The 13,019-nt window shown below is 52.6% G+C and overlaps 5 protein-coding genes across 5 annotated transcripts; 2 read left to right on the plus strand and 3 right to left on the minus strand.

The window, feature by feature from the left end:
- Positions 1-690: 690 nt before the first annotated feature.
- Positions 691-2,874, minus strand: hsp90 (chaperone Hsp90; the record flags this gene model as incomplete). The annotated part of the gene is made up of 2 exons (XM_025608171.1): positions 691-2,538; positions 2,617-2,874. 2 exons carry the CDS (start codon positions 2,872-2,874, stop codon positions 691-693), a joined length of 2,106 nt encoding a protein of 701 aa, XP_025466937.1.
- A 1,793-nt stretch (positions 2,875-4,667) lies between these two features.
- On the minus strand, positions 4,668-7,192 carry BO94DRAFT_78996 (NTF2 and RRM domain protein). The gene is made up of 3 exons (XM_025617664.1): positions 6,390-7,192; positions 5,319-6,317; positions 4,668-5,249 (listed from the first exon to the last, which is right to left on the minus strand). The coding sequence occupies exons 1-3, from the start codon at positions 6,705-6,707 to the stop codon at positions 4,953-4,955; spliced, it is 1,614 nt and encodes a 537-aa protein (XP_025466938.1). The 5' UTR covers positions 6,708-7,192; the 3' UTR covers positions 4,668-4,952.
- A 956-nt stretch (positions 7,193-8,148) lies between these two features.
- Positions 8,149-9,191, minus strand: BO94DRAFT_79213 (uncharacterized protein). Its single transcript, XM_025617665.1, has 3 exons — positions 9,178-9,191; positions 8,740-8,902; positions 8,149-8,688 (listed from the first exon to the last, which is right to left on the minus strand). The coding sequence occupies exons 2-3, from the start codon at positions 8,788-8,790 to the stop codon at positions 8,374-8,376; spliced, it is 366 nt and encodes a 121-aa protein (XP_025466939.1). The 5' UTR covers positions 8,791-8,902; positions 9,178-9,191; the 3' UTR covers positions 8,149-8,373.
- Positions 9,192-9,259: 68 nt separating this feature from the next.
- BO94DRAFT_535518 (uncharacterized protein) lies at positions 9,260-9,988 on the plus strand. Its single transcript, XM_025611800.1, has one exon. The coding sequence runs from the start codon at positions 9,683-9,685 to the stop codon at positions 9,848-9,850; it is 168 nt and encodes a 55-aa protein (XP_025466940.1). The 5' UTR covers positions 9,260-9,682; the 3' UTR covers positions 9,851-9,988.
- Positions 9,989-11,179: 1,191 nt separating this feature from the next.
- BO94DRAFT_535519 (uncharacterized protein) lies at positions 11,180-12,991 on the plus strand. Its single transcript, XM_025611801.1, has 3 exons — positions 11,180-11,248; positions 11,302-11,577; positions 11,673-12,991. Exons 2-3 carry the CDS (start codon positions 11,507-11,509, stop codon positions 12,934-12,936), a joined length of 1,335 nt encoding a protein of 444 aa, XP_025466941.1. The 5' UTR covers positions 11,180-11,248; positions 11,302-11,506; the 3' UTR covers positions 12,937-12,991.
- Positions 12,992-13,019: the final 28 nt, after the last annotated feature.

Here is a 13,019-nt window from a genome sequence, read left to right on the forward strand (position 1 = left end):
CCTTGTTGGAGTGCATGCAGTCTCCCTCCCCTAATCACGTTTGATGAACATATATACTCGATGTACGAACCATAATGCAGCATTGAGTATTGGAAATACAGCGATCTGTTAGAATCAACTTTTTACCACGGCTATACACACTTGGAGATTCCTCACGGAATCAGAGCTCTTGACTTGAATTATAGTGGATCCTGTAAGCGGAATACCATACTGCCCTTACTGCGATACCCTGAGAAAAGGATTGGTTGGGAGTGGAGGGCGAAGGACATGTGATTTACTGGTATATCTAGTAGACTAGTGAGTAGTCTTAGGTAGAAAGGAACCATCTACAAATATCTGCGAACATCGAACACAGAGAATGAACAGAGAAAGCTTTTATTTCTCAGAGTAATCTACCAGTCTGAGACAATCTTCAATGTCGAGAAGAGAGGAAAGCATCAGACGGAATGTAAGTTTAGGTTGGGGTAAAAAAACGCTCAAAACGCCGAAAGGGTGAATTCGTAATTCAGAAAGGAAAAAGAATGAACAAAGGGAAAACGTCCTTTGCCGTTCCGATTATAGACGCAATATTGTTCAGTGAATAATAGATTCCTGATGCAAATACCGCGGGAACAGTGTCGGGTCATCAAAGCAATTACATTTCGTTTCGAACCTGATCGAAAGAAGATCGTGGCATCATGCGGTCAACATCTAGTCAACCTCCTCCATGGAGCTCTCGGCAGGGGCGGCGGCAGGAACAGCCTCCTCGGCGGCCTTCTCCTCGGTGGTCTCAGCCTCCTCGTCGATGTTCAAACCAAGGGAGACAAGCTTGTGGATACGCTCAGCGAAGCTGGCGGGCTCCTCGATGGTGAAACCGGAGACCAGGAGGGAGGTCTCGAAGAGCAGCTGAGTGATGGACTTGACGGTACGGTCACCCTCGCCATCGGTCTCAACCTTCTTCTTGAGCTCCTTGACGATGGAAGACTTGGGAGAGATCTCGAAGGTCTTCTTGGAGGACATGTAAGAGCTCATAGAGGTGTCACGGAGGGCCTGGGCCTTCATGATACGCTCCATGTTGGCGGACCAACCGAACTGGCCAGTACGGATGGCGCAGGGAGAGCCAACGAGCTTGTGGGAGACAACGACCTTCTCAACCTTGTCACCGAGGATGTTCTTGAGGCTCTTGGCAAGTCCCTCGAACTCCTTCTCCTCCTTCTCGCGCTCGGCCTTCTCCTCCTCAGACTCCTCAAGCTCGAAGTCCTTGGTGATGTCGACCAGCTTCTTGCCATCGAACTCCTTTAGCTGAGTGAAGGCGTACTCATCAATGGGGTCAACCAGGAACAGAACCTCGAAGTTCTTCTGCTTGAGGCTGTCAAGGAAGGGAGACTTGGCAACAGCCTTGATGGACTCGCCGGTAATGTAGTAGATCTGCTTCTGGTGCTCGGGCATGCGAGTAACGTAGTCGGCAAGGGAGGTGGCCTCGTCGCCGGACTTTGTGGACTGGTAGCGAAGCAGCTTGGCAAGGGTCGAGCGGTTCTGAGCGTCCTCGTGAATACCGAGCTTGATGTTCTTGCTGAAGGCAGAGTAGAACTTGTCGAACTGCTCGCGGTCCTCAGCAATCTCAGTGAAGAGCTCAAGGGTCTTCTTGACGATGTTCTTCTTAATGACCTTCATGATCTTGTTCTGCTGCAGGGTCTCACGAGACAGGTTAAGAGGAAGGTCCTCAGAGTCGACAACACCCTTGACGAAGCTGAGCCACTCGGGGATGAGGTCAGTGGCGTCATCAGTGATGAAGACACGACGGACGTAGAGCTTGATGTTGTTCTTGGTCTTCTTGGTCTCGAAGAGGTCGAAGGGAGCACGCTTGGGAACGTAAAGGATAGCACGGAACTCGAGTTGACCCTCAACGGAGAAGTGCTTGACGGCCAAGTGGTCCTCCCAGTCGTTGGAGAGGGACTTGTAGAAAGCAGCGTACTCCTCCTGGGTAATGTCGGCGGGGTTGCGAGTCCAGATGGGCTTAGTCTTGTTAAGCTCCTCCTCCTCGATCTTGCTCTCCTTGACAGTCTTAGTCTTCTTCTCCTTCTTCTCTTCTTCCTCATCATCAACTTCCTCGATCTTGGGCTTCTTCTCGTCGCCCTCCTCCTCCTTGGTCTCGGCCTCCTCATCAGGGACCTCCTTCTCGGTCTCCTTCAGGACGTGGAGGTAGATGGGGTAGGAGATGAACTCAGAGTGCTTGCGGACGACCTCCTTAACGCGGCTCTCGTTGAGGTAGTCGGTCTGCTCATCCTTGAGGTGAAGGATGATCTTGGTACCACGGCCAAGCTGTTCACCCTCGGTGTCCTGGGTGAGGGTAAAGGTACCACCGGCGGCGGACTCCCAGACATACTGCTCGTCATCGTTGTGCTTGGAGATGACGGTGACGCGGTCGGCCACGAGGTAAGCAGAGTAGAAACCGACACCGAACTGACCAATCATGGAGATATCGGCACCAGCGGAGAGAGCCTCCATAAACTGCTTGGTACCAGAGCGGGCAATGGTACCGAGGTTGTTGATCAAGTCCTACACAGTCCAAGAGATTAAATTCTGTTTCCGGAACGAGGGCGTGTTGCCAATGGGCGGGTGAGAAGATGAACTTACAGCCTTGGTCATACCGATACCGGTATCACGGATGGTGAGGGTCTTGGCCTCCTTGTTGGGGATGAGGTCGATGCGGAGGTCCTTGCTCGAGTCGAGCTTGGAGGGGTCGGACAGAGCCTCATAGCGGATCTTGTCAAGAGCATCGGAGGCGTTGGAGATAAGTTCACGGAGGAAGATCTCCTTGTTGGAGTAGACAGTGTTGATGATCAGCGAGAGCAGCTGAGAGATCTCAGCCTGGAACTCGAAGGTCTCGGACATGGTGAAGGTAGGAGGTGAGGTTGGCTTCTGAACGATGGGACGGAGGTTAGTAAGACAGAGAGATAGAGAGAGGAAGTCGAGGAAGCAGATAGCAAGCCCCTCCAGATGGATGATGAAGTGGAGATGATGAAAGGAAAGGAATTGGATGCTCTTTATATGAGGCAAGTGAAAGGGACCAAAGGAAAGAAATTTCTAGAAAGTCTGTTTTTCTTTTTCTTTTTCTTTTTTTTTTTTGCCCCCGGGCAGCTTGGACGCAAACGATCCCAGCTGAGTAAGAGCTCCAGGTGGGGGAGAGAGGGGGGTTGGTGAAGGGAAGGAACAAGGCTATCAGTGAAGAGTCGTACTCACCAAAAAACGGAGAGATGAGTGACAGGAAGAGAACAGGGGAAGTCACGGATCACAAGATGAGAAGAAAGGTAAGGACTGCCCACACGGAGACAGGGAAAAATGGTAATGATGGGAGAGGGAGGAGAGAGAGAAAGTGTGTGAGAGAGAGAGAGAGATTATGAGAAAGAAAAAAGCTGCCGAGCAGGAGGAAAAGGCGACGGGGCGGGACCTTAATGTTCTCTGGGCGGACTGTCACGAAATTTCGGTGCGGCGGTTCTACGGTGATCCAGCAACTTCCACGCTCGCCCTCCCACTGCTCCCACCTCCCCCCAGGATCTTCCAGCGTCTTCCAATGCCGGGATCTAGATGGTTCTGCCCGCCTGTCCCTGGGACTAGCCGGCCTGTTTCTCCCCTTTCCCCTCGGGCTCCGCCACTCTCAGCCCCTCGAGGGGACAGTCTCCGGTAGGCTGACTGCAAACTGCATGGATTTGGCCCGACTCCGGTTTGCCTCCCCCAGATGGCCGCATCTCGTCGACCGTTCGACGAGGACGGCCACCGCTGCCTGAGGCTCGCTATCTAGAACGTTCCGCTCCCCTCCCCCCCACCGCCAGTCACCAACCAATCAGTACCTGACTTGTACTGACCGCTTTGTCTTCCGCCGCAAATTTCCAGCCGGTTCGGTATGTCGACCGTACAAACATGACCGTAAGTAACCTGGAAGTATCCGCTGCCAGAGTTACCACGGCTACCAGTGAGGTGTCACTGCCTGCCCAGCATGCGTGCCTCGGAGTGCTTAGCCTGTCTCTATCCCAATTGAAATGGATATTGTTGATATTATTGATCTGAGATGTATATTCCTGTACAAGGTTTTTCCTACGATCCCCCTATGACTGGTCCTTCTAGCAGGTGGACTGAGTCCTTATACGGATACTATAGCAGGCGCGTTAGTCGGTAAAAGGGTGTCATCAGATGAATTTCTTTGTTCAGGTGTTCAGTGTTTTCCTTTTTTCATCACAGGACGGAGGGGCAACACACTGCTGGGCTACCACCACCGCCAGCCAGCCAGCCACTCGCCAGATGTCCTTCCGAGGAAGGTCCACGCCACAAGGCACGCAACCCTAGAATCACGATATAGATCACATGAAGACAAAACCAAGAAGATAGCCGTCCATTTACCGTCATCGAGTGCGGCGAGGCCAGAAAGACGCCACAGCTGTAGGTATAAATAAACAGGAGCTAGGTTCGAGAATTCAGAATTGGATTGTGAGGGTCATCAACACGGCGGAGTGGAAAGGGGAGCCAGAGAAATGTAAAAGAAATACGGGCATTCAGCTCGCTATGCTAAGAGGTAAGGAGCCATCAAAGAGAGAGAGATAAAAAAAGGTCATGACAACACAGTGAGAGAAAACAAAAGTCATGATGACGACCAATCAAAGTCCAGTTAGGAAATGATAAGAAAACTTTTCCAACCGCTAATATGCACTGTGACAGAGAGGGGCCACATAACACATGTCATTATCAGTAAATGGGGGAGTAATACATGTCCTGGATCGCCGTGAGCATCTAAACCCGTATACCGTTTCAAGCCAGGATGAAGGGCTAAGAATCATATAAGGCCTTATTAGGAAAAAGAAGGGGGAGCGAAGGAAAGGAGAAAGGTCGTTCAGGTAGACCTCCGCTTCCATTCTCTCGTGGTTCTTCATTAGACGTCAAAGAGACTTTTTTTTTGGTTTGTTTGTTTTTTAGTGTTTTTAAGCAGCCGGAGCCTGGTTGCGAGCCTTGGTGTTGACGTTGCCGCCACGGCCACGGGGAGCGAAGCCTCCACGACCATCGCGCTGGAAGCCTCCCCGGCCCTGGCTGCCAGCACGGTCGCCACGGCCACGGCCGGCACCACCGCGGCCTGCACCGTAGTTACCATTACCACCGAAGGCATTGCTGCGAGGGCGACGCTCCTCAACGATAATCTGCTCAGTTCCGATCTGGTGGGGGTTAGCAGCAACAGCGGCGGCATAGCCAGCAGCATCACCAAACTCGACAAAGGCGCAGTTCTAACAGCAAGACAAGTCCAATTAGTTTCCGGGTTTAGAGAGGATGGGTGCTTCCACGGTGCTGCATACCTTCTGACGGCTCACATCAAAGTGCTTGAGCTTTCCGAAACGAGACAAGGTCTGCTTGAGTAGGGCTGCATCGACCTTTTCGGTGACGTTCTTGATGTAACCGAGAACATTCTGTTCCTCACCCGCACGAGACTGGGTTTTCTTGTGGTCATGGCCCGCAGTCTGCCAGCCGGAACCATCAGTCGAGGGGGGCTGGCTAGGCGCGGCTTCGGGAGCGGGAGCGGGGGCAGGTGTAGGTGCAAGAGCAGCAGCAGAGGTAGCCGTGGACGGGGAAGAGCTGGCAGCAGGAGCAGCCTTCACCGGAGCAACGGGAATAGCCGGGACAACCGGCGCTGCCGCACCTGACTTAGATGCGATGTTGGCCCAAGTCTTCGGGACAAACTTGGCTGGTGCGCTTTCCTTGGCCGGAGCCGGAGCTTCCTTCTGCTCGGGAGCAGGAGTGGGCTCGGGCGTGGCGGGCTTCTCAACCTTGGGGGCCTCGGTTTCGACTGGGGCAACAGCTTCCGGTGCGGCTTCGACAGAAGTCTCCTGAACAGCGGCTCCATTGGTCTGCGGGGCAGATTCCTTGGCCGGCTCTTCTTCAACATCTTCCTCGGTCTCTTCCAGCTTGTCGTCTACCTTGGCAGCGGCAGGCTCGCTGTCTACCTGGGTCTCCTCGGGTTCGGGGACAGACTCAACCTCGGGCTGTGCAGGCACCTCAGCAGCTGGCTCCTCGGCCGGAGCAGCCGGAGCAGCCGGGGCAGCGGGGGCAGCTTCTTCATGCTCAATCTCTTCCTCCTCATCCACAAGATACCTGAAGATGTCGTTGAGAACATAGTATCCGTTGGGCTGCTCCGCCAATACGAAAGTCTGCACAAACTTGCGAGAAGGCTCAGACCTGTTGGAGATCTCACCGATCACCGAAATCAAGATATTATCGAAGGAAGCCTGGGAGTCGACGTTCAGGACACGAACCTTGCAGTCTTGGAAGTCAAGCTGCTTAATCTTGTCATTGATAGCCTGTAAAGACAATATCAGTAACTGAACACCATAAGACAAGGAGGACCACCCGTGGTCGGCATATTAACTTACCTTCTGGCCCACGGCAACCTGAACGGACTCAGCCTCAGTGCCGAAAACAAGCTGGGAGCGCCGAGAGTAGAAGAGGTGGAGCTTCTCCGGACTGCGGCTCATGTTGGTATAATACTGCTCAACGAAATACCAGCCAACCTCATCCTTCGAGATACCATTCTTCTGGTCGTTCGAGGGGGCGTTCGAGGTGGTGGAAGACGGCGCAGGCTGGAAGCTAGCCGCGCTGTTGACGTTGGCGGGGGCGTGGTTGAAGGAGTCGGGGTAAGCATGTTGCGTAGGGTAGCCGCCATTGATGGGAGCCTGGGTCGTGTCGGCCATTGTGACGTGAATGAAACGTGGAGGGTTGGAAAAAGAAAGAAAAGTCTAAGAGGGAAAGGCCAAGGTCTATGCTGAATCAGACTCGAGCCTGTATGTGGTGAGGGAAGGGAAGAATTCTAGTAAGAAGTATTCCCCGATACTGGTAATTGTCAGCGTTTGAAGCCTAAGCGTATATAACGATGGCTGAAACTTCGGGACAAGGACTGCAGGGGGGGAAAATGAACCTACAGTGTGAAATGGGCGACCTAATCGTTTCCTGTAGGCGCAATGATGTGAAATAGAAAGAAAAGAAGAGATCAGAGTGGTTTAACAGGGTGGCGCGTCGGAGTCGTGGATGTGGAAAACAGAAAGAATCTTGTGCGATCCGGAATTGAGTGTGGGAGGAAAAGCCCGAGGGACAGGCGGGAGGAAAAAGCAAGGGAAGATAGATGGAGCTTGATAAAAAAGACAAAGAGGCAGAAGCTGATAGCAGACTGGCTGGGAAAGAGAATTACAAGGAAAGATGGAGAGGAAGATGGGAGTGGGGGGAGGAATGGTGAAGGAGTAGGTAGTAGGTACAACAAGTAACACTGGTTAGAGTGAGGTGGTGGTGGTAGGTGGAGGAGGAGGAAGAAGAAGATTGGGTGGTGGTGGTAAGATTGCTGAGAGCAGCACTGAGGTCAAGCCCAGTCGAGAGGGTCCGTTTGCTGGTGCAAAATCCAGCGCCGACCCAGAAGTGCCCGGGGCTAGTCCCCTTCGGGCATCTGGCTTCACCGCCTGCCCCTTAGGGTGCCCTGGTCCATGATTCACGGGCGCATCCCGAAGAACACTGGGTATAGAGAAATGGATATGGAAGGGGCAATCCTACGAGGGGAAGGGATCCCAATGACTCTGGTAAACCCAGATCTTACTATGTAGCAATGTCCGACCCATGCATCGGGAGCAACAATCGGAAGTCGGGAAGCGAGCTATCAGATCAGTGTTGATGTCATCAACCGAGCTTCTGGTGGGCATCCGAGCACGCGGTGAAACAGTAATGCTGTCGGCCAGTTAATTTGCCATCCATGATATCAGCGTGCGGTGGGCTTCCCTCTACCCCCCCGAGCATGGCCGTTGATTGGCAGTATCGTTGAACCTCGGCGGACATACCCTTGAAGCTCGTAGCCCAGGTGAACCCCCATATTATCAGACACAGATTTGATCGGGTTTCACAGTTGCCTGCCCGTTTGTAGCTGGAGGTATAGAAGATACAAGCTCTATAGCTGTGTACATCATCGATCACCGGGAGTTCTGGAGTACATCCAACCATCGCGTACTTCATTAACACCAAGTAGACGGAACAAAAAACAGTATACAACCAATGAACAAGGCAGAATTATCCCAGTAATCAAAAGCGCAAGAGGCTATCAGACAGTAGATTAGGGCGTGTAATCACAGCGCAATCTCATCAATTCGAACGCAGGTAGCTGGCTCAAAGAGGGGGTATGATAGACAGGTAAAGATAAGCTTCTCATCAAGACGGGTATCGAACTCGGTCATAGAACCCGCCGCAGGGAAATCTGACGAGCCGGGGAACATGCAACATTAAAACAACCGTGGCCCAGATGGCCAAGGGGGAGGGAGCAAAAATCCACAAAGGTATCGAATACAGCTCTCGGTCAACATCTCAAGAAACGTGGGCGGCGATTTACGGGGCCTCCACCACAGCCTTTTCGTTCAACACAGGTTCCCGCATGACAGCGTCCTGGCTGGTCATTCTGCGTCCAAGGGCGCGCTCCACCTTTGCGCCCAAAGCCAACTTGCTCAGGTTGTCGCTTTTCTCTGGGGTGGGAACGAAACGTTGCTTCAAAAGAGGCTTGTTTTCCAGGCGCTCTAAGCCGTCACGGAGGTTATGGAAGTCGGCCAGTCTGGGGTCTCCAGCAGGCAGACCCGCGAAGGTACCTTCTGACGAGGCAACCGAGGGGGCTTCACTGACAGTCGAGAACCGCTTGGATGTACGGGCCTAAGATCGAGTTAGAGGTCCCGCGACGCATGCGGCCCAGACAAGACTTACCGACTGGGCCATGATGGGTCTTTCGGACTCCAGCGACGTATGTCTAGCCATAGTTATAATGTTATTGAGATAGGTGGGTCGTGGATCGCGTGCAGTTCAGAGCGTGTACCCGATTAGTGGAGAATGAGAAGAGAGGTCGCGAGGCTCCCGGGAGGATTGTAACCTGTAAGATTTGGTTGTATCCTGGTCAGCGAATGGAGATCGGGAGAGGCGCGGGCTTCAAAGAAAGTGCTGCAGCAGCAGCAATATAGAGGGGACACAAGGAAAAGCTCGGATTGATGAAAAACGAATGAAGCAGAGATGACAAGGAAAAGGAGAAAGAAAAACAAAGGTCAGAGTATCAATAAATTGTCGGGAATTATTTTTCGAGGAATGATCCCAAGCGATTTAAGACACTGACTGAGCCAAGATGGACGAGGGGAAGAGGAGGGGTCATACCTTGGAGCACTCAATTCCTTCCTCGGGTGGTAGGTAGATATGCGATGCGAATATATCAGAGCGAAGGGGAGGGGGGGGGGGGGGGGAATGGTAGGCTTGGTGTGGGCAAGAGTTAAAAGATGAGCGTAAGTACCAGTACCACTAGGACTGCGCGCAGCCGTGACATGCATTCGATTCAGGAGAGGCCGGGGGCGAAGGAGGCGGATGGGGTGGGTCGCCGACAGGCGCCAAAACGCAATGCTGATAAAATCTTCCTCCTCGTCGGCGGTCGGAAGGATTGGGATGCCTTGACGGGGTTAAGGTTTTCCTGTCCTGGGCCTTCCCAAGTTTCTCCTCCTTTTTCCGTCCGGATTTCGTTTTGCGGTGGAGTGGGCGAGGAGTAGATAAACCAAAGTAACCGCCGGTGGATGGATGGTTCGAGAGATAGAGTTGGTAGCGCTTCTCAATTCTCCTACTTAGCTAGTACTCCGTACTCCATACTCCATGGGCCTCTTAGTGATAAAAGATGGGTGTGGCCGACCCCGTCGGGGCCCGGCTAAAGCATCGCAGGCCGCCGCCTGAGACACCGGACTATGTTGGGACGTCGGCGGCAGACACGAGCGCCATCACCAGACAGGGGTGCCTGCGCGCCCAACGTATTGATCGTCATGCACCTGAAATTATACAGGAGTGAATAATAGGCGATCGGCTGGCTGAAAGGAGCTGACCCAGGACGAGTAGTGGATGCATCATACCATCCTGATTCCATCGATGCCATTTCTCCCTATTCCGTGTCTCTTCGACTCTTCCTTACCTATCTCGTACGAACTCCGTAGAGGATCAAGCTATCTTTGGATTCATTTTTGAGACCAAAATTTAAAGGTATGAACAATGCCACAGATCCACGGTGGTACCTTGCTTATCTAGATAGGGGATTGCCTACTAGTCCGTAGGTAGTAAGTACTATATAGTAGTAGAAGATAGTCAAGGGTAGAAACCTACCACTAACCATAAATCTACTTAGTAAGTATCTAGGTAGTAGGTAGTAGGTACCATAAACCAAGAGTATTTTTAAAATCCTCTCCGGCCAGTCCCGCCACGTGCAGCCAAGTGGGCAGCCACGCGGGTTCCAATGGCAGTGGCAGCAGCCAGCAGCAGCTCCCTTCCCACCCACTGGCATACTCTGCAGCATCATCCATTAAATCCATCAGCTGCCGCGGCAATGTCGCCCGCTCTTCCCTGGCCCTGTAACAAAGCAACACCCCCGGTCTACACATGTAAATTAACCTCCATCTGTACCATGTCATTAAACTGGCATGTAGGACGGCAGACGATTTATGGAGTAGATAAATTACGCATGATTGCCCTGTGCTGGTTTTTGGGGAGCTTCGTCAATTTGCATTGCACTAGGTAGGTTGCTGCCGGCCGTTTGAAAGAAATCGACTATCATTGCTTGTTTGGCCACCAGTCCTGATTCTACTGATAGATAGGGCACAGTGTGTGTTGTGACTTGTGCTAGTAGATCAATCCTCGGACACTTGAAGATCTGACTTGCATGCTGGTCTAAGTCTGGAACGGAGTAGACCGTCTAGGCAATCATTACTGGGCGCTGATATACCTAGTAGGTCTCTACTGCGTAGTACTAGTAGTATACTATATACTAATTCATGGGGTCGACGTATAGGAGCTCATCTTATCTAGATAATGGATCTATCTAGTATCTTCCATCTATTAATATGAAGGATTAAAGTGGATAGTGACTTGTAATTGACCGTCACTATGACCAGCTCCGACCCCCCGCCAAGTCTAAGGCGGGTGTAAAGGCGGTGTATCCGTAGCACTGGCATTATGGGGGTGCCCCTCGTATTCATTCATCATCATCAGTCCGAGTCAGAAAAAAAAAAACGAGCACCGAACGTCATACCTCGTCAACCTTACAAGTTGAGACGACTAGTTGCTTGATTGGATTACCATCTCTTTCCCCCGAACTATTGGTCTAGTGGAGACTCTAAGCCACAACTAAGGGCTGAAAATGCCAAAACCGAAGAGTTTCCTCAAGGAATCCAAGTCCAAAAAGAAGACGACGCAGCGGGTGTGCACAATCAATCCCCCCATCATCAATTTGGCCCTCTAATCACATCGCAGGCTCCAGAATCTGCAGACGAATATCTAGCTCGTGGGTCACCCAATACCCCGGGTGTTCATGTGATCCCCTGATATACCGTCTGATCAATATGCATGGTCTTCGTTGTCACATAGCTAATGGGGGTGTCTTCTAGTCGGCGTCGAACAGGAAGAAGCCGGAGAGAAATGGCGCGCCGGAGATGCAGCCAAGTCTCTGCGCTTCTTCATGCGTGCCATCAATACTTATGACGAAGGCCTGGGCAAGCACCCGGATGCATTCGATCTGGCTTATAACAAGTACGTTGCACATCATCCATAGTCACTACTTGCTGCCCTACATACTCATCAAGAACGCCCTGTTCTATGCATGCACATGAACTGACGGGCGACAGGGCGAGGGTCCAATACGAGGTCACGCAGCATCCCAAGCTATCTGCCCAGCTGTCTGCACCACTACTGGACGTCCTGCAAGTAGCGCTAGAATCCCACCGGGCGGCTCTCGACCTCGAGCAAGACAATGCCGACGCGCTCTTCAATACAGCCCAGGTGCTCACCAGCATTGCGGAAGCGTTAACTGACTCCAAGCACCCTTCGGATGATCAGCTCTCGCAGGCAGTAAAGCTCCTGCAAGAGGCTATAGAACTCTTCCAGCGTTGCCTGGTTCTACAGGAACTCAAGTACACCGAAATGCAGGAGCAGATCAATCAGATGACATCCGAGGAAACTGGCCCTACTGAGACCCCGATGCAAGACACACTGCCGGATCTGCCACCTGCAGACGAGTCAAGATCTTCAGACCAGCAGGAGCAATGGGCTGCCATTGTTGAGCCAATAACCAAGGACACCCTCGTTGACACAGCCGTGGCACAACTTGAAGCCTGCACAACCCTATGTAACCTGCTCACATTCAACCCTGGTGTAGGAGTCGGCTGGGTAGAAGAGTATGCATCGGACCTGCTGCAGGAGCGAATTTCGGCATATGTCGAAGGGTCAAGCAGACATTACGAGGCAACTCTGGCTCGTGCCAAGTTCACCTGTTCTCGGAACGAGGTGCTGTACAGAAGCGGACGCACAGAAGTCGAAACATATTCCAAGGAAGTCTCGCGAGCTTTCGGCCCTGATTTGGATCTCTCGGCCGATCCGGGCGGCCTTTGCAGCAAAGCCGACGCGCTCACGTCGTTCAACACAGCACTCATAGACCTCCCTCCATACGAACCGGAGGCCTTTGCGAAAGCGTTGTCGCAGCGATGGCAATCGCTATCGGCTGCCCTAGACGCATTGACCAAGGCGTCCAAACTCCCGGATGCTGAAAATCTGCCCAAGATCCACCTGGCAAGGGGAGACGTGGAGGTGGGTAGGTGGAGGCTCGGTCTGTCTCCATGGGAATATCCCATGGCTCAGCAGTACGCAGCCACGTTGCTCCGCAACGCCCAGACCTATTATCGAGGTGCAGTAGCCCTGGCGAGGAGAGACGGCGCTGCGGACGAGGCACGGGACGGAACCTGCAAAGAAGCCATCGCTGCTGCTCTGGAAGGTCAAAAAGACAAGCTTCAGCAGCTCCGGAAATCTGCGCCTAAGGAGCTGATGATAGTCGCAGAGGACGTGGTCGATGACGGATGGATGAGTCCCGGCGATATGGAGGCTTTGTTGTCGTAGTTATATACCCCGGACCAGCTCGAATGATGAAAACGGAAGCACGTCATTATCCCGAACCCAACCACCGCATCGTAGAAACCCCA

Source organism: Aspergillus sclerotioniger (assembly GCF_003184525.1).
Source record: "Aspergillus sclerotioniger CBS 115572 chromosome Unknown BO94scaffold_15, whole genome shotgun sequence".
NCBI lineage: Eukaryota > Fungi > Ascomycota > Eurotiomycetes > Eurotiales > Aspergillaceae > Aspergillus > Aspergillus sclerotioniger.

Excerpts from the sequence above, each read along its gene's own strand:
- BO94DRAFT_78996 (XM_025617664.1), bottom strand. The coding sequence starts at position 6,707 with ATGGCCGACACGACCCAGGCTCCCATCAATGGCGGCTACCCTACGCAA. Across the intron at positions 6,318-6,389 it reads AGGTTGCCGTGGGCCAGAAG|GCTATCAATGACAAGATTAA; the intron begins GTAAGTTAATAT and ends TTGTCTTTACAG. Across the intron at positions 5,250-5,318 it reads TTGATGTGAGCCGTCAGAAG|AACTGCGCCTTTGTCGAGTT; the intron begins GTATGCAGCACC and ends TCTTGCTGTTAG.
- BO94DRAFT_79213 (XM_025617665.1), bottom strand. The coding sequence starts at position 8,790 with ATGGCTAGACATACGTCGCTGGAGTCCGAAAGACCCATCATGGCCCAG. Across the intron at positions 8,689-8,739 it reads GACCCATCATGGCCCAGTCG|GCCCGTACATCCAAGCGGTT; the intron begins GTAAGTCTTGTC and ends ACTCGATCTTAG.
- BO94DRAFT_535518 (XM_025611800.1), top strand. The coding sequence starts at position 9,683 with ATGGGTGTGGCCGACCCCGTCGGGGCCCGGCTAAAGCATCGCAGGCCG.
- BO94DRAFT_535519 (XM_025611801.1), top strand. The coding sequence starts at position 11,507 with ATGCGTGCCATCAATACTTATGACGAAGGCCTGGGCAAGCACCCGGAT. Across the intron at positions 11,578-11,672 it reads TTCGATCTGGCTTATAACAA|GGCGAGGGTCCAATACGAGG; the intron begins GTACGTTGCACA and ends GACGGGCGACAG.